The 27,916-nt window shown below is 38.8% G+C and overlaps 3 protein-coding genes across 3 annotated transcripts in view; all 3 read right to left on the bottom strand.

The window, feature by feature from the left end:
• Window positions 1–4,380: 4,380 nt before the first annotated feature.
• On the bottom strand, window positions 4,381–7,456 carry LOC111461306 (protein HEADING DATE 3A-like). Its single transcript, XM_023104799.1, has 4 exons — window positions 7,210–7,456; window positions 7,072–7,133; window positions 5,011–5,051; window positions 4,381–4,841 (listed from the first exon to the last, which is right to left on the bottom strand). Exons 1-4 carry the CDS (start codon window positions 7,405–7,407, stop codon window positions 4,600–4,602), a joined length of 543 nt encoding a protein of 180 aa, XP_022960567.1. The 5' UTR covers window positions 7,408–7,456; the 3' UTR covers window positions 4,381–4,599.
• A 1,982-nt stretch (window positions 7,457–9,438) lies between these two features.
• LOC111461305 (polygalacturonase-like) lies at window positions 9,439–12,177 on the bottom strand. The gene is made up of 4 exons (XM_023104798.1): window positions 11,701–12,177; window positions 10,932–11,221; window positions 10,593–10,821; window positions 9,439–9,796 (listed from the first exon to the last, which is right to left on the bottom strand). Exons 1-4 carry the CDS (start codon window positions 12,175–12,177, stop codon window positions 9,575–9,577), a joined length of 1,218 nt encoding a protein of 405 aa, XP_022960566.1. The 3' UTR covers window positions 9,439–9,574.
• Window positions 12,178–15,285: 3,108 nt separating this feature from the next.
• Window positions 15,286–27,916, bottom strand: part of LOC111461304 (acetolactate synthase small subunit 1, chloroplastic-like) — an 18,362-nt gene continuing 5,731 nt past the window's right edge. Inside the window, exons 6-12 of the mRNA XM_023104796.1 lie at window positions 27,288–27,437; window positions 22,331–22,417; window positions 22,060–22,164; window positions 21,847–21,969; window positions 19,834–19,986; window positions 15,991–16,056; window positions 15,286–15,459 (exon numbers count right to left, since the gene is read on the bottom strand). Coding sequence (XP_022960564.1) covers window positions 15,376–15,459; window positions 15,991–16,056; window positions 19,834–19,986; window positions 21,847–21,969; window positions 22,060–22,164; window positions 22,331–22,417; window positions 27,288–27,437 — 768 coding nt within the window. The 3' untranslated portion in view covers window positions 15,286–15,375. The remainder of the gene's footprint in view (window positions 15,460–15,990; window positions 16,057–19,833; window positions 19,987–21,846; window positions 21,970–22,059; window positions 22,165–22,330; window positions 22,418–27,287; window positions 27,438–27,916) is intronic.

The following is a 27,916-nucleotide window of genomic DNA, read 5'->3' as shown; positions in this document are numbered from 1 at the left end:
AAGAGTTACCGTTTAGATATGGGAGTAGAATTAAACTCCTGGAATAAACTACTTAAAAGAAAACTGATTAAAAGAGTTACATTTAAATTGTTTAGAACTGATTAAAAGAGTTACATTTAAATTGTTTAGAACTGATTAAAAGAGTTACATTTAAATTGTTTAAAAGTGAACGGCTTAAAAGAATTAGAGTTAAAAGAAAAAAAGACAAAAGAGAAATTAAAAGAATTAGAGCTAAAAAAAACAAAAAGGAAAATTAGAATCATTTGAAAATGGCAACTACTGTTCAGGTGGCACATACTGTAAAAATTAAAATATAACATAAAGTTAGACAATGAGAAGGGAGATATGAGAAATTATTATATTTATATCTATAGGATATAACATTAAATGTTGAACTATCCAACCGGCTTGAAATATTAATAATATTGACATATCTTTAATCTAAAGTTTTTAAGTTTTATTATTCTATATAATTTAGAAACAATGAAAACATGGAACTCGATTTTTATTGAGGCAGAGCCATATTTCACACTGTTATTGAATTATTAATTAAAATGTGAAATACTAACAAACGGTGACGAACGATGTGATAGGAATCAAACCTTAGCAACCTTTGGAGCAACTCTCGAGGAACGAGAGCTTACTAGGGAATACTTCGGCTAAGGGCAACTAGGTAAGTGGTCTTACTATAGGATAAGGTAAAAATTGTATGAGTTACGATGATGTATGAACTATGTCGTACGATGCGGTATATGAGTTATGATGATGTGTGAGTTACAATACTTGATGATGTGCTCTTGTGGCAAGATGATGAGTATGATGATTGCGTGACGTTTACCTTCATATGATGATGTTTTCCATATTGAGCTGATATATGATGATGAGTGCCATATTGCATCATGTCGTTAGATCGACATAGGACACAACCCTAAGAGCGTGAAAATGATATTAATATAAATATCCACGAGTATGTGTTACCTAGAGTAACAAAGAGATGAGACTAGAGGGTTGTGTCAGAAGAGACATTATGATGGATTTAGAGGGACCTCATGCATATTGTATGTTCATAAGCATATGGCTACTTCCCCTAGAGATGATGAGTGTGGATGCGCACCATATGATGAGCGCGAATGCGCATAGGTGCGAACGCACACAGATGAGAGTGTTCATGAGGCGCATGACACTATGAAGGTTCGCTGACCTCCGGACGTCGCTACAGATTAGCTTGACCAGAGGGTCTAGGGGGTGTGCGAGCGCCCTGGGGATTCACACTCGTACGTGTGAGTCGTGTGTAGGGAAGTACTACACATCCAATTTGTCCGAGACTGGAGGCCACCCCTAAAATGATTAGAGATAGGTCCCTAAATGTCACGACCTGATTTTCGAGGCTTTGTAAAACCGAATCGTGACTAAAAAGACGAAATCGAAAACAAACAAAAGGAAAATAAAAGAAAAGAAAAGCAAAGTAAAAAGGTAAAAATACTTTGAATTAAAACAAAAAGAGAAATTTTGTTTGTTAATTATTACAAAAGAAATTGCAAATATAAAATGAAATACAAAAGACTCTAAAAGATTGAAAAGGGGACGCTCCGGAACGACCCCTTCTGTGACTGTACAGCTCTCAAACTCTCCTCTACCTCGACCAGCAGCCAGCGAACACCTGAGAAAAATAAAGGAGAACGAGATGAGTATAAAAATTATACTCAGTAAGCCACCTACTTGTAGGCTCTCTTCGCATCTTAATTTAACAGAACTCCCACTGTTTCCTAATTCGGTTCTAGAACATCGGGTTCTAACCTTAGTCTCTTAGGGCTTGCCCCTTGGGTTTCACCGGTTCATCGTCCTTTCATTAGTCACCTAGAGGTTTCTTATGCCAAGCTGATATGGTCGGTATCTCTCTATGAGGCGCTACCTCTACATGGCTATCTAGGACTATATGGTATCTAGCCTAGGGGTGTGCTGAATACCCCTACGCCCATATAGTCCTCCTATGGGGGGCGCGACCCAACCCGTTCCCATGCAGCTAATGGGCTGTACGACGTGGGGACACATTTCCCATGCGAAATGGCTAAGAGCAGCAAGGACTGATCAGGGACCCTTGGTCCTCCCACGAAGCTATAGATACCGTTCTCACGCTAGCAATCTATGAACACTTCTAGGTACTTTCTTGCCATGGTGAACCGCTAAGTTCCTAGGGGAAAATTAAGTTTGGCTGGAGCGACATATCGCTCCTAACAATAATTCTCTAAGCTTGTCATAGAAATGGGCACTAGAAAATAACGGGGTGTGCATGCAACCGTCTTCTAACATCCTAATATTCATGCAAACTAGGCACGCCGGCTCAACGGGGCGATGGCCTCCATCCAGCACCCAAAACACGAAGTTCACGCTCAATGGGGCGAATTCATCCATCGAGCACCCGGAACACGGAATACACAATTCCAACATAAATTAAACGCATGCATACGTACAACGAAAGCTTAAGGCATACAAGCAACACTCCGATAATTCACCCAACACATCATAACAATCCATCTGATTAATCTCATTTATGGAGAGCTAATTTAAGGCAAAATTACTAACATGCATACATACAATCCAAGTGAACCCTACAAGTATTTCTTCCTAAACACCGAGTGGTGACTTACCTGGTTAACGCGTGCCCTTTTTGCTAGCGTTTCTTGCCCGTGAGGTGTCCAAAAGTACTGATTTCTTTAAATTAGGTTCCTATTCACGTAAGAACAGTATTAGAACTGGGACCGGGACAAAAATCGGGCAAACAGAAAGCAATCGGGCCAAAATGGTCGTTCCACGCGCGCTCACGCGCCAGTAGCGCGCTGGGAGTGCGTGGTCACGTGCGCGGGAAGGTGCCAGTCGCGTGCTGCACGCGCGCCCGCCTCCGCGTAGTCGCGGGTCAGCCGGTCCGGTCGGCTCGGCTCGCGTCGCGGTTCGGCCCGGCTTGCAGGCGACACGTGTCGACGCCTCGCTGGAGCTGCGTTGCTCCAGCCGATGGTCGACGCGTGTCCGGCGCCTGTCGCTGCCGTCCGCCGCTCGCCGGCCGACTCCTTTTTTTTTTTTCTTTCTTTTCTTCTTCTTCTTTCTTCTCTGCCTTCTGAAAACCGAAACACAATCCTCTATTCCGATTTTCATATCTTTCGATCCGTAGATCGGATCGATATGATTTCTTCGGCAAAGTTTTAGATCGTGTTACGGGACTCCGGCCACCGAAACACGTAGAGTTGTTCCTAGATGAATATATCAAGATTTCAGATCTTGATTCACAAAGGAAAACCGTAGATCTGAGAAAACGTTCAAGATCCTTACCTTGCGGGTTTTCCGACTTCTTGATGAAAAATGGAACTCCGGCCACCCACATTCTCTTTTCCCTTCCAAGAAAGTCTCTCTGCATGATCTTCACTTCCTTGCATCATGATCTTCACCGGAATAGACTCCAACGGTAGTTTTCGGTGAGTCTTCCCGCGGTTCATCCTTTCTCCTCTCTCTAAGTTCTCTCTACCCCTTTCTCTCACTATCTCTCTTTTGCAGGACTATGGATGGGGTTTCGTTTGGACCCCTTAGGTGGTTGGAGGGGCAAATTTACCTATTTGCCCCTCTCGACTTTTTTTTTTTCCGGGTATTACACTAAATCATGATTGTATGTGTTTGCATTTGCATGAACCCTAGTGGGGCCACTTACCAAGTATTCTTTGAAATACTCAGGCCGTGTGCCACATCATTTTTCAGGTAAAGGCAATGCGCTCTTGTACGGAGGACGGCGGCATTGCGAACAAAGACTGTGGCACGTGCATAGGGTAGATTCATATTTAAATTTCTAGTCTTAAGTTAGAATATGTTGTTTTGCATTTCATTGTTTTAAATTATTTTGTATTTGTTTTTGTTTTCTCTAAATTTCAGTATTTCATATTTAAACACGTAAGACCATGAATGTGTTTTCCAGAGAAAAAGATGTTTTAAACGTTTTTTTGAAGTTTACGTTATAAATTATGTTCATGTAAGAGTTATATTTCCGCATTATAGATGAGCATGAGACGTTAGTAGCGACTCTGAGTATGTGGAAATTTAGGGTCGTTACATATTTTATTCTCAGTATTTAATTATTTTATATTTTCCTCATTTGTACGTCTTGTATCGTATTTAAAGGATATCAATATCAATGACAATACATACTTTTCTCGTTTGTACGTTTTATTTTATTTTTAGTATTTAATTATTTTATATTTTCCTCGTTTGTATGTCTTGTATCCTATTTAAAGGATATCAATATCTGAGAATACATACCTTCCCAATTCTATTTCTATTTCTTATGACCGTAACATTACCTCTTAACTCAGTCAACATACTTTTAAACGAATATGAATATGTTATTAACCTAATCGCCAGAAAACGAAAGTTCATAGATTATTTGACATTACAAAGATACCAAACTGAAAATTCACGACTTATTATTACATAAAACGAAAAATATAATGATGTATTAAAAACCCTTTTGATTATAACCGCTAATTATTAGACACAAACATGAAAGTTTATTATTACAATATAATATTGTTTGATAATTTAATGTGAAGTGAAGTGGTTTTATGAACATTCATCGCCGGCTCTTCTCCTTCCACCGGAGCCATTTTCCCTTTGGCAATTGAAGTAAACGGCGGCGACCGGCGAACCAAGATTGTAAAGCTCTGCAAAGTGTCTGGTGTTGAAGTTCTGGCGCCACCCAGGAGCGTACACCGTTTGCCTTCCGAGCTGCCGGAACAAGACCAGCACAAAACGGTGGATACCCGCCGTTGGTCTTGGATTCTCGTAGCACACTATCTCTTGTCCTACCATTCATGGGTCAACCCGTCAACCTCAACATAGTTCAATTGGTTTAAGTTTGTCGGTTTTTTATTAACATGTCTAGGGTTTGATTTCTTGCTTTACAATGATTTGTTTTTCGTGTCGGGTTTTTTTAGGAATTTAGTTTATGTGTTAACTAAAAGAACAACGTACCAAAGGTTGCCTCGGTTGTAGCTGGAATATCGGTCACTAACCTGTCGAATGAACCAAAATATGAAAGAGAATTAAAGAGAATGATCGAGGTTAGAAAGTTGAGTCTAATATGTCGTATATTTATGTAGCAAAAAGCGAGGAGGAGGAGGAGGGTCCACCCATGTCATCGATTGGTTCGTGTTGAAAAAGTAGGGTTTGTCCATCTTCTCGACTAGTTCATTTTGAAGAAGAAGAAGGGTCGAGTAGGAGGAGGAGGGTTCACCCATCTCATCGATTAGTTCGTGGTGGAGGAGGAGGAGGGTCGGGAGGGTCTACCCATCTCATCGACTGACTCGTGTTGAAAAAGTAGGGTTTGCCCATCTTCTTGACTAGTTCATGCGGAAGAAGAAGAAGGGTTGAGGACAAGGACGAGGAGGAGGGTCCACCCATCTCATTGACCGGTTCGTGTGGAAAAATTAGGGTTTGCCCATCTTGTCGACTAGTTCATGTTGAAGAAGAAGAAGGGTCGAAGACGAGGACGAGGACGAGGGTCCGCCCATCTCATTGACTGATTCGTGTTGAAAAAGCAAAATTTGCCTATCTTATCGACTAGTTCATGTTGAAGAAGGGTACACCCATTTCATTGATTCGTGTATAAGAAGTACAAGAAGAAGAAAGGTCCACCCATCTCATCAATTGATTTATGTAGAAGGACAAGAAGAAAATTGTTGAATTTTTTCTTTTTCAAATTAATCCTACAAATTAGCTTAATTTCAATTTCATCCTTATAGTTCAAAAAAATTTCAATTTGATCCATACAATTTACCGAAATTACAACTCGCCAACTTAATTTCGTCCCCTCGAAAACTCAATCATTTTGTCCATTTCTTACTCGACTATATCAAAATATCTTTGACCAACATAGTTAACCACCAGCTCAGTACGCGTAAACAAAAAACAAAGATATTTGACCAAACTACAAGAACTAAATTAAAAATATTTAAAACTATAAAAACCAAATTGAAACTAGATCGACCTAGTAGTAATAATAATTTATTATTATTATTATGTAACGGTCTAAATTCATTGGGAGCATATATTGTTCTTTTTGGACTTTCCCTTTCGGGCTTCCTCTCAAAGTTTTAAAACGCGTTTGCTAGGGGAAGGTTTCCACACCCTTATAAATGATGATTTGTTCTCCTCCCCAACCAATGTAGGACATCACAATCCACCACCCCCACCTTCGGGGCCCAGCGTCCTCACTGACACTCTTTCCTTTCTCCAATCGATGTGGGATCGCCCCAAATCCACCCCTTTTGGGGCCAGCGTTCTTACTGGCACATCGCCTCGTGTCTACTCCCTTTGGAGAACAGATATAATATGTAATGGCCCAGATCCATTAGGAGCAGATATTGTTCTTTTTGGACTTTTAAGCTTCCCGTAAGACTTTAAAACGCGTCTGCTAGGGGAAGATTATTATTATTATTATTATAAAAAAGACAATTAAAAATAAAAATTAAAAAAAAAAAAAACAAAAATTCTTTAATTTACGGACTGAGTTCGATCCATCCATCAGACCAGTTTCAGCTTTATTCCTTTTCTGTCCTAACAGTGAAAGTCCATTTCTTTTCTATTTATTTATTATTATTTTTTAAAAGTTTGTCTTTTATGATCCGTACACCTTTTTCTACAAAATAACCATCAAATTCATAATCATTTTCTAATCCTAAAAATATTTTTTTTTCACTTTAAAACAATAATAAATATAAATAATTAATACTCAGAACTTTGGTTAGGTATTTTATGCTTTTAGTACATTTTCATTCCAAGACACGTAAAGTAGTTTTGACCACAATTTTCAACTACTTTTTCGATATTTCTAAAAAAAAAACATGGTCGAGTATTGTCTGATCGGATAGAAGCTTTGATACCCAGAAGTCATGAACATGTAACCATGTTGAAAAAACGTTGACACGACAACAGAAACGTAATACTCGATTTCTGAGATTAGGGTAGACTGTCCCAACTGTAAGTATAAAATGCACGTTTACAGTGGAAAAGAACGAGAACGAGAGGACGTACCAATGCAAGTATTCTCTTAGATTGGGATCGCTAGGGCTAGGAGCGTCGGGATCCACCATAACCTAACGAAAAGAAACGAGAGGTGAAAAAGAAGAAGAAAATGGAATTAAAAAAAAAAAAGTAAAACAAAGCTTCTACCAAAGTGAAGAAGGTGCGAAGGTCAGTGCCACCAATCTCAACTCTTGGCTTGTTGATAACTTGACAGGGTTTGAGCTCACAGCCATTCTTAACTTTCCTCGAGTTGTAAGCAACCCTAATCGAGATGGACCTCGAGAACGAGTCGATGACGTCGCCGATCACTCTCCCGACGACTAGAGGGTCACGATCTCTCGGCATCGCGTGTCGAAACCGAGCTGGAAGGTGACCTAATTCTCTTTTGAAGAAGGTCTTGAAGGGCAATGCCCTATTTATATCTCCTCATAGGGTACCCTACCCTTCTTGCTTTCTGCCATCTACAAAATTATTCTTCTATTGTCTCAATCGTGTCTACTCGTCTCCATCGATGTACTTTTTTGCTATGATCGTTCAACTATGTGATGCATGCACGATACCTGGTACTAAGTAATCGACGTGTAAAAATTTCCATCAATACTTTTATTTATTTGTGAGTAAATCGATGTTTTCAGCATTTTGTAAATAATTGACGGGACATAAAGAACAAAACAACAAATTGTCATTAACGTAAATATATTTGTGTCAATTTGATCCTTGAATTTTTAAAATTACAAATTAGCCCCTGAAGTTTCAAAATTACAAATTAGTCCCTAAACTTTAATTTTTTTTAAGATTGATGGGTCTACCGTACAAAATAAAAATTTATGGTTCTCTTAGACATAAAATTCAATTTTTATCAAATAGATAAATTTTTATAAATTTTAAATTTATCAAAGATATTTTAAATACAAAATTAAAAATTTGAAACCGTTGAAAGTTTAGAGATTTATTAGACATTATTGAAAATTGATGAACGAAACGGAACAAATCTCAAAGTTCAGGGATTAAACTTGTAATTTAACCTAAAAAGAACAATGAAAGAAGGACTAGATAGCAATTATCGTTAAATTAAATTTACGTGAATTATGTAAATAACAAAGAATTTAAGGACTAAATTGAAATTTTGATTTTCTTTAATTTAAAAAAAAAATACCAAAATGGTAATTTCATCTATTTGTTGTGCATTTATCACTTTCAAAACGAATATTTATACATTAATGGATTTCTTGTCAAACTTTTGTGAATTATACATTTACTAAGGTCCATATAATTTGCAAGCTAAGGTCATTCATAATTAGGTTTTTGAAAGCGAGTTGATCTCGATCGTACGTGACAGCACTATCTTGCTTGAAGTCGGAGGTTCGATCATCTGACGTGACAACATGCAATAGAATATGAACATAATTCATCGACTAAAAGATCAGAAGTTCAAATCTCCATATCTACACGTTCTTGAGCTAAAAAACTGTATAATTATATTACAAAGTCTTAACAAATTACGTCTCGTTCGATAACTAAAATTGAATTTTATAAACTCTGCTTAAAAATATTTTTAAAATCGAAGCAAAGTTTTTTAAAAATTAAAGTCTCGTTTGATAACTATTTAATTTTTATTTTTAATATTAAAATTATTAATACGGCTTTGATCTATGAATTTTTTTTAGTATCACTGTCTACTTAATAGGTTTTACCAACTTATTTTTGTTTTAAAAAAATTAATTAATTATTAAACGAGATCTATAAAACTAAACAATTTTAGGTTGAATAGCTTCACTCCATTCCCGAACGCTCCTGAAATCAGCTTAGGCAAAGTTACCTTTGTCTACCAGGGTTGCCCTGGTATTCCCGAACGCTCCTGATATCAACTTAGGCAGTTACCTTTGTCTACCAGGGTTGCCGTGGTGGTCTGGTAGGTCTCTAGGTCAGTTTGACAGTATTAACATGGATTCATGTCTCCAGGTTTTTCGATTTTCTACGTCTGTTATTATATCTTTAATTTTACCTAAAAGAAACTCGTATATGTCGATAAAAATATTGTCCTTCACTTACATAAAATTCTCGTTTCACTTTCAATCATTAAAAAAAAAAAAAAAGCAACTCAATTGTTTCACTTTTATTAGTCTTTTCCAAAACGGAATATTAAAAAGCCTTACAAACTTTTGTGAGATGACATTAATTTTTTATTTATTTAATACATATAATTATTTATAAAAAAATGTAAGAAACTCGACCTGGACCCACCGAGATTGTATTTAGATTATTACGTCCCTCCCTTGAACAGTTCTTACAAAGCTGATTGTAGATGCAGAAACCAGTTACTATAAAATAAGACGTGACTGATCATTGAAAAAACGTTGACTAATAATTGTACCGATTTAAACCCTAAACTTTCATATAACTGAATCTGTTTAGATTCATCTATTAGATGCTCGTTTAAAACTGCTGAGGCATAACTTTCACACATATATACCCGACGTCGGGAACCGGGAAACTAGGGCAACGAAGATCGTTAAGAAAAGCAACCATTTGGTTGAACCAAACCCAAGGCTTTACCATTGGCACATTCACATGAAGACTTGGCTTCTTCATTTTGGTAAGTTAAGCGAATATCCTCGAGCCTTATGCCATTGCAAGGGTTTCTCGAACTACAATCAAACTTTATGGCGATTGGTGTGGCTGAAGTTCCTACGATGTCTTTATATATTATATTGCTGATCTTGATTCCCGACTCCTGTTCGAAAAAAAAAAAAAAAGTAAATACGAACACTAAGCTTTGTTTCATAATCAGTCGTTATCAAACAGATCAGAACGTGTGAGATATTGTTCATAATAACTAAGAGAAATGAAAGTCGTTCTTCCTTCAAAATTATTATAATAGCCGAAGCTACCGCAAACAGATATTGTTTGCTTTAGTCCATTATGTATCGTCGTTGACCTCACGATTTTAAAACGTGTATGCTAGGGAGAAGTTTTCACACCCTTATAAGGAATGTTTCGTTCTTTTCTCCAACCGATGTGAGATCTCACAATCTACTCCCCTTGTGGGCTTAATGTCCTTGTTGGCACACGATCGGGTGTCTGACTATGTTACCATTTGTAACAGCTCTATCCCACCGTGAGCAGATATTGTCCGCTTTAGCCCGTTACGTATCACCGCCAGTTTCACTGTTTTTAAAACATATCTACTAAGGAGAGGTTTCCATACCCATATGAGGAATGTTTCGTTCCCCCTCTCCAACCGACGTAGGATCTCACAATTATAAATTTGTAAATACAAAAGTAAAATAACTAATAGAAAACTCGTTCATAATTAGGGATGTTCTGTGTTCCTCTTGAGACTTCATGAGGACCTGTTCGTAATGAGGCAGACAATCCTTATTTAGGTTGAAAATAGGAGAGGGAGTGGAGAGAAATTTTTCTCCATTGACCGAACAAGAACAGGGACGGGAATGCTTTCCTCGTTCCCGTTCCTCGTTCCCGTCTCGAATATTAATATAAATAAAGTCAAAAGGGTATATATGTCATACCTGCCCGGGGCAGTTTAGGTTGTGCGGGCAGTAGTGTTGGTCAATGAGAATAGGGTTTTGGACATTATGCATGGTGGCACCAAGGAATTGGACTCCGAACACAAATCCAGAGCTGGGCCTGGCCCATGATTTTATTCTCAGCCCATTTTGCGTTCCTGAGAAAATTGCATTCGAAACGGTGACGTTTCGCACCCCAGGCTCGTTCTTGTTGTGTGCCAAGCTTCCTATACTGCAGCCATTGATTTTTTTTTTAATTAAAAGTATTATCAATAATTTAAATATTAATAATTAATAATAAAATTATATATTAAATAATTAATACGATATAAACCGATGTACCTAATGCCATGACCAGGTCCACATCGGATACGTTGAATCCACAGATTACGGGACCCAGGGCCGATGGAAATACAATCGTCTCCCGTTTGGATGATAGAGTCGACGATGGTCACGTGCGTGGATGTTTCTACGTGGATGCCATCTGTGTTAGGGCTATAACTCGGGGCCACGATATTCACTCCTTCCACCAACACGTTTTTGCATCCATCGATCAATATATGGAATAGTTGGCTGTTTTTTGACATCATCCCTCTAATCCTTATATTGTTCGAGTTCCTAAAATTCAGTGTCTTTGTTTTCCAAACAAGAAAATAAAATCTGTTTAATATAAAACTATGACCATATTTAAAATAATTTATCCTGTACGGTACGGTATGATTTTAGCTAAAATCGTGATCGAGAAAGAGTAAAAAGAAAAAGATTAAAAAAAGTTGGCTTTGCCAACACAACATTAGGGTCGTTCCCTTCATTCTATGCTGACTCAGACCCTGGACTGGTTTTTTGGGAAGCCCGTTCCCACCGCCCGGCTGGCCTGCTAACGGTAGTGGGAATTCTCCCGGTTGACTAAAATTATTAAATAATAATAATTTTCACGAGATTAAAAATCTAGTTAATAAACTAAATATTTTTTCTTTATATAAAAAAATTAATATTAAATTTAAAATATATTTAAATATATACTAAAATTAAAAATTTAATAATTATCCCAAAATAAAAATAAATATGTTTAAAAGTTTTTAAATAATAGAACTAGAAGTAGAGTAGGCACCATGGCTCCGACGGGGCAGTGGGCGGCGGAGGATTTGCAGTCCCACAAGGCGGCGCCATTGGCATCAAGAACTCCACCACTCAAAGTAACGCCATCAACGCCATCAAAGCTCAGCCAGCTTCTGACGTCGCCAAGGATACGATAATCGGACGGTGCAACCAGAGCCCCGTCGATATGGAAACTAATATCCTTGTTGCCACACCCGCCATGGAACTCGATCGGCCAAACCAAAAACCTCCCGTTTGGAACGTAAACAATGGTGGATTCCGATGACATGCAAGCCTTTGCCCATGCACGGCGAAAGGCCGGGCTCGAATCCCGTCCCCCGCCGTGTATGGCACCGAAATCCAAAACGTTCAATAAAGTCGCAGAGTACGACTTTGTGATCATATGGAAAAGGAGGAAGACGAGGACGAGTATGACGATAAATGGTTGAAATGGCGAGGGAAGTGATGAATGGTTGGAAAATTTGGCCATTGGAAGATGGAATTGGATCATTTGGCCAAGAGGATTACTACTTATAGAGATGTCGGTATTGTTAGAATATGTCTCAAACCTAATTTCGTTCATGAATTTTGTATCGTTCTTGTTTGGTCTCTAAACGCTCATATATTTGTCGTAGACTCTCGAACTCACGAATGTTTTATTTTATTGTATCTATGTACTTGACCTAATGCTGATAATCATTTTACAAGAATTTAAATATATTTGAAAAGTCGATACTTGACCTGTATGCTCGATAATTTTTCTTTGATTTCCATTTTTTTTAAAAGACCGCTTTGGTCTCGGGCTTCGACCCAAGTTCACCGCTAACAAATATTGCCAATTTTAATCCGTTACGTATTACCATCGGCTCACGATTTTAAAATGCGTCTATGAGGGAGAGATTTCCACACCCTTATAAGGAATGTTTTATTCCCTATAAATTTTATAAACATATTCACACCGTGTTTTTTCTCGAACATAAACTATCATTATTATTTATTACGATAACTAAAAAAATATATATTTTCAAAGTAGACCCGACAAAGATTAAAACAGACGAGTTTCAAAGTACAGACACCAAAATGATATTTTAACCTAAATTTACAATTTAACTATGAAAAAAATTATATATTCTCGACATTTACATAGGACGATCATCATTTTCTCTTATACAAAAATAACTAAATAGAACCTTCAATGCTCGTGAAAATAATAAGTACTTATCTACTTAGCTGTGTCGAGATCAGTTGATCGTGATCGTGATCGTGATTTTCAACGGGTCAGTTCCAATATTGATAATTTAGTATCGGGAGAGTTAGGTGACGGTAGGTAATGAAAGACCGACAAAAATTTTGTACTCAACACTTTGAATTTTATTGGTCTTTTCAATTGCTTACTTTAGTTTTTCCATTTCTAAATATTATCAAAATAATACCAACAATTTCTCTATTATTGGTATTATTTTAGGTTAAAATTTTATTTTTTATAATATTACCTTAGAGAGTTATTATTAGAGTGATTATTGCTATGCCAAATATTTTATTTTATTTTCTATATTTTGATGTTTATTTTAGCTCTAAAACATTATAATAAAAATTATTTTTAGTTTTGTTATGAATTTTTTTTATTGATTATTTAAATAACCCAAATTTTTTTTATTGATTTTTTAAATTCCGATGAATTAACAATACAATTATATATACATATATTTATTTAATTTTATAATTATTTATTATTATTGTTATTTATCCTTCCACACCTCTTTAAAATAAAATTTAACTACTTGGTTATAAATTTTAATTAAATGTCTAAAAAATGAATAAATTGAATTAACATTTTATTTTTATTAAAAATAAAAATTTTAATAAATGACCCGAACAATTCGAACCCAAACCACATCTCTACATTCTTCAACCAAATTTTGTCTTAACGAATGAAATATTTTCGTCGATATCTTTCAAGTGAAAAGAATTTATTCATATCAGAAATGAATGGATATTTTATAAAATAATAAAAAAACATATTTATTAATTTTAAAAGTAATTATTATTATTATTTTTTATTTATGGGTAAAAATAATATTGGTAGGTTAAATGAGTGTTAGGTAATTCCGGTGTTTGCGCCATATGTCCGTTGTCATGAAGTAATTTGGTTCACCAATTTCAACGCTATAATCCACTTTGAGTAGTTTGGTAGGTTGAATTTGGAATTTCAATTTTTTTTATTATTTATTTATTTTTGTGATATTTTGGTTTTTTTTTAATCGAGGAAAGTCAAAAGACTACTGACTTTTGACCTCTTGATTCTCGGTTTTCTTTTTCTTTGTTTGGTTCATCTAATTCCCGAGCTTGTCTCAGCTGCATTTTCCATCTTTTGCGAGTCCCACTTGATTTTTCGGTATAGCTATAAGCTATACAAGAAAGAAATATAGAGCTTATATTAAGAAAGAAATATAGAGCTTATATTGAAAAATAAATATATGTACTATTAAATTGAAACGTGCGTAATTTGTTCTGATAAAAGAGATCTAAGGGTACCGCATTTTTGTTGATAATGTCGTTGTAGGGCTTCTATCAATCCGCCTCGTTCTGGATATACCAATTTAGTTGAAACCCTGTAAATTTGAACGACTTGAGCACAAAGCTTAAAAAAACGATAAACCCGTCGATGATATTGAATAATGTTGCCCATCAAAAGGTTAGTTTATTTATCACGTTTTTAGAAGTATAGACCAAATAAGCTATTGTGTAAAATACACTTTTAGTTATTGAAACGGTTATTACATGAATGAATGTTAGTAAAACATCTCAAATATGAGAAAAGTGTTGGCATCGACCTCAATGGAATCATCGAGATGACCGTGGTGACTAGATTTGGTAGAACGATGATGGAGTGTTTGGGGGAAGAGTGAGAGAATTAAGACAAGGGGGTGAGTCGAGAGGGAGAGAGAGAAGGTCGAGAGAGTGATGGAGAGGAGAACGAAACATTCTTTATAAAAATGTGGAAACCTCTCCTTAACAAACGCATTTTAACACGGTGAGATTGACAACAATGACAATATCAACTAGCGGTGGGCATTGGCTGTTACTCGATCAACCGAGTCAAGCTTCACCTATCAAAGAGTCCCAATCTATGGAGCTACAAATACCCACAAGGTAGGAACGACGACATATATGAGCTTATCTAGAAAGGTAAGACGTTTATCGCTCCAACCTCTAAAAAAAGTGCATTTTACGCTTAAGAAATAAAGCTTCATTTACCGTCCAACTTCAAACCAAGTCCATCCAGCCGATCGATCAAATATACCGAGAGATCGATAAAATGATCAAACAAGTTACGAACAAGTAACTCGAGCTACTTCAAAGCTGAACTACTACAACATTCCTTACAGTCATCCCGTCCTACTCCTATTCTAACAGAGATCAAAGTATCGATATTGTAGCAGCCCAAGCTCACCACTAGCAGATATTGTCCTCTTCGGGCTTTCCCTTTTGGGCTTTCCCTCAATATTTTTAAAACGGGTTTACTAGGGAGAGGTTTTCAAACCCTTATAAAGAATGTTTTGTTTTCCTCCTCAACCGATGTGAGATCTCACAGATATCGATAAAATATTTGATAGCAACAAAAAGTTCTGTACAAACTATTTTAGTGAACGAGTCGCTTAAACATTCATGGTGGAAAACAGGAAGACTAGAATGGAAGGGGATAACCACGAAGATACGTCGAGTCGACGCCCGACTCTCTTCCTAACGCCACCCTTCCGGTCCTTGCCACCTACCGATAAAGAAAGAAGGATTCAGCATTTAGAATTGTACATATATGCACAAACACACACAAGGCAGTGACAAAAATGTATACAAATTAATGTTTAGCTGATATAAGCACCCTTAGAACGCTAAATAAACAGTCTCGATCGCCTCATCAAACAACGGAAAGCCTAGCTTCGACTAATTGTGCTAGATATCAGATCTCGAAGCCTACAGAGAACGAAATAGTTTGTCGATATCAATTTTTACGACCACGTCCATCTTTCCCTAGATTCAACGTCGATGGTCGACGCGTTTAGCAACAACGATAACTAGCATTTATCATCATGATACGTATACGTGCTGCTACAGAATCGATACTCATGTAAATATATACACAATAAACTTTCATTATATTTGGAACTTCTATGCTTAAGTTATAGAAGTACATAATAATGAAAAAAATTCCATACAAGAACTGATTCTCATACTATTCATCAGAAAAAGAATTCGTTTTCCAACTGCTTGTCTATAAGATATAGAAACCAAGAATACAAACCTCACATATCCCGAATGGCTCTAGCAACCTCTGCAACGCGACCATCTTGTTTAAATCGCCCGTGAGCTAGAGTAAATACGGAAAATTGTAGCATAAGAATAGCCCGATCAAAGCACTCGATGCATGTAACAGCCCAAACCCACCGCTAGCAAATATTGTCCGTTTTGGCCCGGTACGTATCCTTGTCAGCCTCACGGTTTTAAAACGTGTTCAGTAAGGAGAGATTTCCACATCTTTATAAGGAATGTTTCGTTCCTCCCTCCAAATATTGTCTGCTTTGACTTGTTATGGCTATGATACCATTTGTAACCGCCCAAACCCATTGTTAGCAAACACGTCTACTAGGGAGAGGTTTCCACACCTTTATAAGGAATGTTTCGTTCCCCTCTCCAACCGATATGGGATCTCACAATCCACCCCCCTTGGGGCCCAGTATCCTCGCTGGCACACCGACCGATGTTTGGCTTTGATACTATTTGTAACAGCCCAAACCCACAGCTAGCAAATATTGCCTCTTGACCTGTTATGTATTGCCGTCAGCCTCAAGGTTTTAAAACACGTCTACTAGGGAGAGGTTTCCACACCCTTATAAGAAATGTTTCGTTCCCCTCTCCAACCGATGTGGGATCTCACAATCCACCCCCCTTGGGGCCCAGTATCCTCGCTGGCACATCGGCCGATGTTTGGCTCTGATACTATTTCTAACAGCCCAAACCCACCGCTAGCAAATATTGTCCGCTTTGGTCCAGTATGTATCCCCATCAGCCTCACAGTTTTAAAACGCGTTTATTAAGGAGAGGTTTCCACACCTTTATAAGAAATGTTTCGTTCCTCTCTCCAAATATTGTCCGCTTCGACCTGTTATGGCTCTGATACCATTTGTAACCGCCCAAACCCATCGTTAGCAAACACGTCTACTAGGGAGAGGTTTCCACACCTTTATAAGGAATGTTTCGTTCCCCTCTCCAACCGATATGGGATCTCACAATCCACCCCCCTTGGGGCCCAGTATCCTCGCTGGCACACCGACCGATGTTTGGCTTTGATACTATTTGTAACAGCCCAAACCCACAGCTAGCAAATATTGCCTCTTGACCTGTTATGTATTGCCGTCAGCCTCAAGGTTTTAAAACACGTCTACTAGGGAGAGGTTTCCACACCCTTATAAGAAATGTTTCGTTCCCCTCTCCAACCGATGTGGGATCTCACAATCCACCCCCCTTGGGGCCCAGTATCCTCGCTGGCACATCGGCCGATGTTTGGCTCTGATACTATTTCTAACAGCCCAAACCCACCGCTAGCAAATATTGTCCGCTTTGGTCCAGTATGTATCCCCATCAGCCTCACAGTTTTAAAACACGTTTATTAAGGAGAGGTTTCCACACCTTTATAAGAAATGTTTCGTTCCTCTCTCCAAATATTGTCCGCTTTGACCTGTTATGGCTCTGATACCATTTGTAACCGCCCAAACCCATCGTTAGCAAACACGTCTACTAGGGAGAGATTTCCACACCCTTATAAGGAATGTTTCGTTCCCCTCTCCAACCGATATGAGATCTCACAATCCACCCCCTTGGGGCCCAGTGACCTTGCTAATCCACCCCCTTGGGGCCCAGTGACCTTGTTGGCACACCGGCCGATATTTGGCTCTAATACTATTTGTATCAGCCCAAACCCACCGTCAGCAAATATTATCCGCTTTAACTTGTTATGTATCGTCGTCAGCCTCAAGGTTTTAAAACACGTCTACTAGGGAGAGGTTTCCACACCCTTATAAGGAATGTTTCGTTCCCCTCTCCAACCGATGTGAGATCTCACAATCCACCCCCCTCGGGGCCCAGTATCCTCGCTGGCACATCGGCCGATGTTTGGCTCTGATACTATTTCTAACAGCCCAAACCCACCGCTAGCAAATATTGTCCGCTTTGGTCCAGTATGTATCCCCATCAGCCTCACAGTTTTAAAACGCGTTTATTAAGGAGAGGTTTCCACACCTTTATAAGAAATGTTTCGTTCCTCTCTCCAAATATTGTCCGCTTCGACCTGTTATGGCTCTGATACCATTTGTAACCGCCCAAACCCATCGTTAGCAAACACGTCTACTAGGGAGAGATTTCCACACCCTTATAAGGAATGTTTCGTTCCCCTCTCCAACCGATATGAGATCTCACAATCCACCCCCTTGGGGCCCAGTGACCTTGCTAATCCACCCCCTTGGGGCCCAGTGACCTTGTTGGCACACCGGCCGATATTTGGCTCTAATACTATTTGTATCAGCCCAAACCCACCGTCAGCAAATATTATCCGCTTTAACTTGTTATGTATCGTCGTCAGCCTCAAGGTTTTAAAACACGTCTACTAGGGAGAGGTTTCCACACCCTTATAAGGAATGTTTCGTTCCCCTCTCCAACCGATGTGGGATCTCACAATCCACCCCCCTCGGGGCCCAGTATCCTCGCTGGCACATCGGCCGATGTTTGGCTCTGATACTATTTCTAACAGCCCAAACCCACCGCTAGCAAATATTGTCCGCTTTGGTCCAGTATGTATCCCCATCAGCCTCACAGTTTTAAAACGCGTTTATTAAGGAGAGGTTTCCACACCTTTATAAGAAATGTTTCGTTCCTCTCTCCAAATATTGTCCGCTTCGACCTGTTATGGCTCTGATACCATTTGTAACCGCCCAAACCCATCGTTAGCAAACACGTCTACTAGGGAGAGATTTCCACACCCTTATAAGGAATGTTTCGTTCCCCTCTCCAACCGATATGAGATCTCACAATCCACCCCCTTGGGGCCCAGTGACCTTGCTAATCCACCCCTTGGGGCCCAGTGACCTTGCTGGCACACCGGCCGATATTTGGCTCTAATACTATTTGTATCAGCCCAAACCCACCGTCAGCAAATATTATCCGCTTTAACTTGTTATGTATCGTCGTCAGCCTCAAGGTTTTAAAACACGTCTACTAGGGAGAGGTTTCCACACCCTTATAAGGAATGTTTCGTTCCCCTCTCCAACCGATGTGGGATCTCACAATCCACCCCCCTCGGGGCCCAGTATCCTCGCTGGCACATCGGCCGATGTTTGGCTCTGATACTATTTCTAACAGCCCAAACCCACCGCTAGCAAATATTGTCCGCTTTGGTCCAGTATGTATCCCCATCAGCCTCACAGTTTTAAAACACGTTTATTAAGGAGAGGTTTCCACACCTTTATAAGAAATGTTTCGTTCCTCTCTCCAAATATTGTCCGCTTTGACCTGTTATGGCTCTGATACCATTTGTAACCGCCCAAACCCATCGTTAGCAAACACGTCTACTAGGGAGAGATTTCCACACCCTTATAAGGAATGTTTCGTTCCCCTCTCCAACCGATATGAGATCTCACAATCCACCCCCTTGGGGCCCAGTGACCTTGCTAATCCACCCCCTTGGGGCCCAGTGACCTTGTTGGCACACCGGCCGATATTTGGCTCTAATACTATTTGTATCAGCCCAAACCCACCGTCAGCAAATATTATCCGCTTTAACTTGTTATGTATCGTCGTCAGCCTCAAGGTTTTAAAACACGTCTACTAGGGAGAGGTTTCCACACCCTTATAAGGAATGTTTCGTTCCCCTCTCCAACCGATGTGAGATCTCACAATGCATCGGAAAAGAATACTCTAGTATATCCATTTTTCCCTTTACAGATTTGTTTCATTGTTTCAGAAGAATTTGTAGCAAATGTTCCTATCAGTAGCACAAACATCATTAATTGAGCAAAACATATCTATATATCTATATTATATGTATATGTATTCATGCACAACTCTCTATATGATATCAAGGACAAGAGCGGACCTGAAGAGTAATTGTATGTCCAGACATATCAACAGCTTTTGCACGGAAGATCTGAGCAATATCAAGGACATCTCTTCTAGCAGTAGCATTTACAGCAACTTTTATCAACATTAATTCTCTCTCAGCAAATGGCAAGTGAGTTAGATCGCGCACCTGAAGAAGCCGTTGCCCCCTATTTAATCAACCACGAACTTGTACGAGTCGCAAGGTCGTAATACTATAAGCTAAGCACTCTAAGATTTTCTCAACATAAAAGAGATGTGTTTTCAACTTGTAATTTGGGTCAGCTCCCTTGTTTGTGGCTAGAAAAAATGTAGCTCATTTAGTTCTTGGGCAAACTTCATAGCCATATAACGATCGGCTAACTTTTTATGCCCAGGAGCTCTCTACTCAGGACCAAGCCCACCGCTAGCAGATATTATCCTCTTTGGACTTTCCCTTTCAGGCTTCCCCTCAAGGTTTTTAAAACGCGTCTGCACGTGAGAGATTTCCACATCCTTATAAAGAATATTTCAACTTGTAATTTGATTCAGCTTCCTTGTTTGTCTGGCTAGAAAAATGTAGCTTCATTTAGTTCTTGGGCAAACTTCATAGCCATATAACGATCGGCTAACAGTTAGGCTTGTCTTATTATACTTTTTATGCCCAGGAGCTCTCTACTCAAGACCAAGCCCACCGCTAGCAGATATTATCCTCTTTGGACTTTCCCTTTCAGGCTTCCCCTCAAGGTTTTTAAAACGCGTCTGCTAGGGAGAGGTTTCCACACCTTTATAAAGAATGTTTCGTTCCCCTCTCCAACCGAGGTGGGATCTCACATTTCACATCCGAGCTTTCACTAACTAACAATAAAATGACCCAAATCTCTTTTTACCTCTCTCACAATTAGTCTTCACTCTTCGTAACTTGGGCCTCACACATTATCAGGGAAGAACTTGCCTTGGTTTGAAAAGATTGTAAGAGTATTAACCTTTTGCCTTCGATAGCTACATTATCCCCTGTTCTTTTCTGTAATTTTAAAGCGATTAGAGCAAAACAAAAAAAACTGCTTCCTACCGAATTGAAACAAAATTTCTGCAACAGCCCAAGTCCACCCCTAGCAGATATTGTCCTCTTTGGGGTTTCTTTTTCGGGCTCACCCTCAAGATTTTTTGGTTTCTTTTTCGGACTCCCCTCAAGATTTTTAAAACACGTCTCCTTGGGAGAGGTTTCCACACCCTTATAAAGAATGTTTCGTTCCCCTCTCCAACCGATGTGGGATCTCACAATTTCTAGATATGTAACGACCTAGATCCACCGCTAGCAGATATTGTCCTCTTTGGGCTTTCACTTTCGGGCTCCCCCTCAAGCCTTTAAAACGCGTATGCTAGGGAAACATTTTCACGCCCTTGTAAAGGGTGTTTCGTTTCCTCCCCAACCAATGTGGAATATCATAATCCACCCCCCTTCAGGGCCAGCGTCCTCACTAGCACTCATTCCTTTATACAATTGATGTGGGACCACCACCAAATCCACCCCCCTTTGGAGTCCAGCATCCTTAATGGCACACCGCCTCGTGTCTACCCCCCTTCGGGGAATAGCGAGAAGATTAGCACATCGTCCGGTGTCTGGCTCTAATACCATTTGTAACGACCCAGACCCACCACTAGCAGATATTGTCCTCTTTGCGCTTTCTCTTTCGGGCTTCCCCTCAAGGCTTTAAAGCACGTCTACTAGAGAAAGGTTTCCACACCTTTATAAAGAGTGCTTTGTTCTCCTCCCCAACCAACATGGGACATCACAAGATATCCTCGTGAATCCTCCTCCAAAGTGAAAGATATTTTGATTAGTTTGGCATTAGATGATTGACAGTTGACACGATACCAAATTATATTCAACGTTCGAATATGAAGTTAAAACCATTCAAAGGAGCATAAAGTATGAAAACTAGCAGTTTGCCTACAATAGTTAAAACAAGAAACTCAGTCACACTATCATTAAACTTAATAAATAAAAGAAAATTACTGAACATGCTACCTCATGAAGATCTATTAATTTCTGAAGCTGCTGAACCAACTTTTCAATGGACTCGTCCGTTCCAGGAATGACCGTCGTGATACGAGATAATCCCCGTCTTTCTGCAGGTCCTACAGCAAGACTCTGGCAATTTTCCAAATAGAAAATTATGATGAAGAAACTGATGAAAATAAGAAAAAGTTAAACGATGTCAGTAGTAAAATTAGAACCCACCTGAATGTTATAACCTCTTCTAGAAATAATGCCAGTAACAACGTTAAGAACTCCAGGATAGTCGTTTACTAGCATAGACAATGTATGTGATAGAAGACCACTTGACTGAAAGTTAGCAGAACACAAAAGGTCAAAGAACATTGTAGAAGAGATAATATAAAAACCATACATGGTAGCTACTACTATACTAAAGGATATAAAACAATTCCACACAATTTTTTTTTTTTTAAGAACTATAATGGAAATATTTGAAAATTATATCGGTACGTACATCGTCATCATAGAGAGCACCCCAGTGAGCGTCAAGAATTTGATTTGAATGAAAATTTTCGTATGGCTCCAATGGATATACATCTCCCTGCAATATTCACATTTCGATTTCTTCAGTGAAAAGCAAGAACAATTCCCGACATGAACGAATATAAATCGGGGAAACAAGCACCCTAAACTATTAGCCGATGTGGGACTTTCATCCAACATCCCTAAATTAGCCGATGTGGGACTTTCATCCAACACCTCCCCTCGAACAAAGTACGCCTCCTTTTTCTTTTGGAGTCTTAGTCATTCTTTACTATGCCTTCGAGGCACACAATACTTTTGTTCGACATTTGAGGATTCTATTGACATGACTAAGTTTAGGGCATGGCTCTGATACCATGTTAGTTGAACACGACTCTCCATAATGGTATGATACTGTCCACTTTGAGCATAAGCTCTCGTGACTTTGCTTTGGGCTTCCCCAAAAGGCCTCACACCAATGGAGATAGTATTCCTTGATAATAAACCCATGATCATTCCCTAAATTAGCCGATGTGGGACTTTCATCCAACACCTCCCCTCGAACAAAGTACACCTCCTCTTAATCAAGACTCTACTCCTTTTTTCTTTTGGAGTCTTAGTCATTTTTTACTATGCCTTCGAGGCTCACAATACTTTTGTTAGGATTCTATTAACATGGCTAAATTTAGGGCATAACTCTAATACCACATTGGTTTCTTAGAAAGGTTTTTCTTTTAGAGGGTTTTGGATTCTAACCCATGATTAGAATGCACTATTTACTTACTCTATCATACTAAGTTTTCATCAAAAGAATTAACAACTTAACAATCTGAGACCTTTCGAAAGCAAGGAGGAAGGGTAGCAATGGTTGGTAGTCAACATGGCCACGAATGGGGAGGGAGCATGATAGTGAGCATCCGTGAAGGTGGAGAATGTAACACCCAAAAAAATGAAGGAAAGTCATCCATGTACGACCCAAAGGATCCAAAGAAGGAAATTAAAAGGATTAAGCAATGACAAGGGTCTTAAGCAAGTCATTTCCATACCTTAAAAAGTAATTTTAAGGACTTAAAGAACTTAGAAAAAGGATTGGAAAGGAAATAGTAAGCGAAAAGGACGAAAATGTCATTTTATCCAATTACCAAGGATCTTTTTGAATTTTTAATTCCTTGTCCAGAAGAAATTTCAAGATACTCAAAAAGGAAAAATGACCAAGAAGGATGAAGAATGTTTGAGAAAATTATAATAAAACATTTGGCAAATTACCAAAATACCCCTGAAGTTAAGGATAATTATGGATTTGCCATTCTACACAAAAATCAGAACCTTCACCATGCCTTCGGCACAAAATCCTTCGAAAATCCTTCGAATCTCGACTCTCAGCCGTTGGATCTCCTCCAAACTTGGATATATTCTAGATCACTCAAGGATCATCTCATCCAATGGCTAGGATTCAAAACCAAAGTTAGTGAAGCTCTGATCGGAGTAGATATTTCCGACGAATTTTCCAAAAAATCCAATCGCCAATTCACGACGATTCTGGAGCCCTCAATGTTGGTTTAAGTTTCCCCTATAAATTCTGAGGTTGGGGCAATAGTTTGGAACAAGAATCGAGCAAGGTCGAGCTCCCAGTCATTGGCAATAAGCATTTAGATTTTGGGTCTCCTACTCTCGGGTTTCTTCTAAATTCAAGAGCAATTCTCCACCATTCCTCTTCAAACTTGTTCCTATAGCTTCTAAACAAGATTACACACAAGTTCTATGAAGGAATAGAGTCCTGAAAGTGCCTAGAAACCATTCCTCCAATCCAATCCGCCTTGAAGAACTTCAAGGAAAACTCAAAATTTCAATCCAAGGATACACGAGAATTTGTCGAGCAAGGACGACCCCAATAGGTTTCTGCACCTCCAAGGAATGTTTCCATAGAAGACCACGAAGAGAAATAACCTAAGGAACGTTCCCAATTGAAAAAAATCCGTTTCGGGCTCAAATTGGGGGTAAATGTCAAATTCCTATCTACGGCCTCTTTTCCTTCAAATTAAGGATTCCTTTAGCTTCAGAGGAAGAATTTAAGTAACTTCGATGAAGGAATCAAAAACTGAAATGTCGTAGAATAAGATACCCAAGAGATCGAAAATCGGAGGTGTCGGGTAACTTGTTGACCGAGAGTGGTTTCTCAAAATTAAGATCCGACACTCAAATTTGTTCCTCCAAACCAATTCCTTTAGCCTGAGGGAAGAATAAGAAAGAGGTTTGGTGAAGAAATCGAGCCTCGAAAACCCCTAGAATCGGCTACCCAATAAGAAATCCTTTGTTTTTACTTCGGCGAGAAATCACATTTTGGACGAACTTCGGAAGCAAATATCTTAGGCTAAGATCCGTGAAAAGGTATGAAATCAATCCCTAGCTCTTCCTTGTAACACCCTCTTAAAGTTTCATGAAGAAATTGAAGGAAGAAATGGCGTGAACGGAGCTGGGGAGGGCGAGTTTCAGACTGCGGCGCGAACAGTTGCGCATGTCTTCTTACCGTCTGAAGGAAGAAGAGGATGACGTGGCCGGTTCAGTTGAATCGGCCATGTCAAACCAAAACTCGACGTTCCCTCAGTTTTTCTCCATTTTAACTCCCTTCCAGTCCGATTCTCATGAACAACTTTATGGTTCCAGAAACTAGACACATCAAGGAGTCTATGGAAGAAAATTTGAGGTAATTCGGGTACCGAAAGCTCAAGAACAGAGGTCCTGAATGTCGACAACGAGGTAAGTAGCCACCTTCGACTTTTTGTTAAGAAATACCGGTACGAATCGCTTGGATTTTCATATGAACCCTAAACCAAGTATGAACTAAGGATACATGAAAGAAAAACCCTAGGAACCGTGAGTTAAGGCCTTGAACCGAACAAATTGCTCGGGATTTAGGTAACGTTAAAATAACCCACTAGATGAACCCTAGCATGTTGAGGTTATATATGAAATTTGGTGGTCAATGGATAAGGATAAGTAGGTAAACCAAGAAATGGTGCAAAATGACCATAATGCCCCTAAGGAAGACTACCTACGGTTCATGACCTAGATGACCTCCAAATGCTATGAAACTCTGTAGTAGATCTTATTTTATGATGTTTGATTATATGGTGAAGTTTGAAAGTCATTGGAATACGTTGAGTAGCAAAACCAAGAATTAGGGGTAAAATGACCAAAATGCCCCTAGGACTACTTATGGAAATTCAAGGTCTATACGTGCTCCAAATGATTTGCTACTTCTTATAAGGTCTATTATGAAGAACATGAAGATATGTTTGAGGTTTCAAGTTGATTGGAGCAAGTTTGGAACCTAAACCAAGTTAGGACCCAAGAAACACCACAAGAATCAAGACTCTTCTAGAACCCTCTGAAGAACTACTTAAGAATCTATGGCTTTCTAGAACAACTCACGCTAAGATGGGTTCATATGGTTACAAATGCAAGTTACAACTTATGCCTCAAGGAATTATGCACCTTAGGAACTTACAAGATTGAGAACAAAAACACCACACAAGCTTTACAACTACCCAAGTTATGGGTACCCAAAAGATTTGTAGGATGCCATGCTTAAGTATGCATCGAGCAAGTGACCTTTATGGTCTATCATGGGGAGTAGTCTAGGGCCACGGAGGAACAAGAAGAGAGTAAGTTACCTTAGCCAAGAATCAAGAACCTCTTAAGACCTCCCATGGTACAGCATGCTCATGACTTAGACTACGCCTGCTTGGAACGCAGAAAGCCTTGAACGAAGGTAAGCAGACTGTATTATAGGGCAAGCCCTTGATGCAGTATTAGACTATATCGCTTGGAATGTAAGAAGCCTTTGATGTAGGTTTTCAGGCTATGCCACTTGGAACGCATGAAGCCTTGGGCATAGGTTAAGTAGACCATATCGAAGGGCAAGCCCTAAGATGCAGTAAGACTACGTCGCTTGGAACGCATGAAGCCTTGGACGTAGGTTAAGGCTGTGTTGCTTGGAACGCATGAAACCTTGGACACAGGATTATCAGGTGCATGTCTAGTGCTGTAAATCCTAGGGAGAGTGTCTTGAAGAACGAATCAAGAACAGAACAAGAACCTAGAAAGTACCAAGAACAAGAGAAAGATCGAGGACTAGAACATGGATCAAGATCCTAGTTCTAAGGACAAGAACCAAGAACCATAGTACTAAGGCCCTTAAAGGAAAACCAAGGTCTTCAGGATACATTAAGATAAGAACCCCAAGTCAAGAACAATAACTAGGGGGCTTAAGTACTTACAACAAGAACAAGAACAAAAACAAGAACAAGACAAGAACAAAGAATGTGGTACCCTAGCATATTAAGGACACGATTAAGAGCCTACAAGTAGGCTACTTACTGAGTCTTGTACTCATTCCTTATTCTCCTTTTTTTTTTTAGTTGATAAGGAACTGGTCGAGGTCGGGAGCAGACTCTGGAACAGGTGCCATAGACAAACCTCACCCGTCGTCTTCAACCCTTTTGTTTTAAAACGTTTTGTGTCTGTTCCTTATTTTGTGTTTTAACCATTACGTCGTATTTCAAATTAGTAATGTGCGTGCACTATTTTGGTATAATGTAAATTATGTAGTAAATTTTAATTGTTTTATTTCCCAAAAAATTTACCTGTCTTTTAGAGCCATCTGGGAAGGAAGAAAAAGAGAGAGAAATGCAATAATAAGAAATAAATTAGTAAAATTTGCGACCTATTTTTTGAAATCTGAGTCAGCAAAGTCTAGTCACTCTGTTGCTTTATAGAGCCTTCTTTTTCCCTTCTTGTAAAATCGAATCTCCCCATTGATTATTATTCTTGTAGTCCTCGTGACTCGTACTTCAATACACGTTCTAAATACGTACTTCTACTTCAGCAACATTGTAAAAAAAAAGAGTTCTATCAAAGCTTTCATGGAAAAGAACAAAAGAACATACGGTGGAGGTAGGGATGTTGCCATTGAGTGATTGACTTGCATCTCCTACAAAGGCATCAACCGGCCTCGAATCTTTGAGATCAGGATAAGAAGCTGCTGAGAACCTCCAAAAGGGAGCTGTTTCCCCCATTTTCTCCCTTCTCAATGCTATCTATACACCGTCAAACAAACTCAATGTACATCAGATATGAAAGTTTTATAAGCCATTTATTAATAAATAGCACATGATAAACTTAAGCAATGATATCCAAGTTCTAATCAACGTACCATAGATACGGTGATATGAACCAAGAGACATCCATCATACAATATACTTCAATGAAGATGTGAAGAAAATATTGTTGAACTTATCGAAAGATATTTCAATTCATGCCACATTGAAGAAAAATGAAGTTTCATGTTATAAATTTTGGGTAGATTACAATTTAGAGTAATTATATTTCATTAATATATTTTAGGACTTTTTGTTTACTTTAGGTTACAATTACTTAATTATGACCATTAAGCAGGGATGTTACCCCTCTTGAAATGCTTTCATTTTAAGGCTATATAAAGCCATGTATGTTGTATTTGTAAATATACTTAAAATAGAGTAAAATGAGCATTTGTGCTTTTTTTTTTTTTTTTTTA

The sequence above is a fragment of the Cucurbita moschata genome, unplaced genomic scaffold (genome assembly GCF_002738365.1).
Source record: "Cucurbita moschata cultivar Rifu unplaced genomic scaffold, Cmos_1.0 Cmo_Scf00025, whole genome shotgun sequence".
Classification (NCBI taxonomy): Eukaryota; Viridiplantae; Streptophyta; class Magnoliopsida; order Cucurbitales; family Cucurbitaceae; genus Cucurbita; species Cucurbita moschata.
The sequence above is the reverse complement of the archived record's forward strand: the minus strand, read 5'-3'. Positions and strand labels throughout refer to the sequence as shown.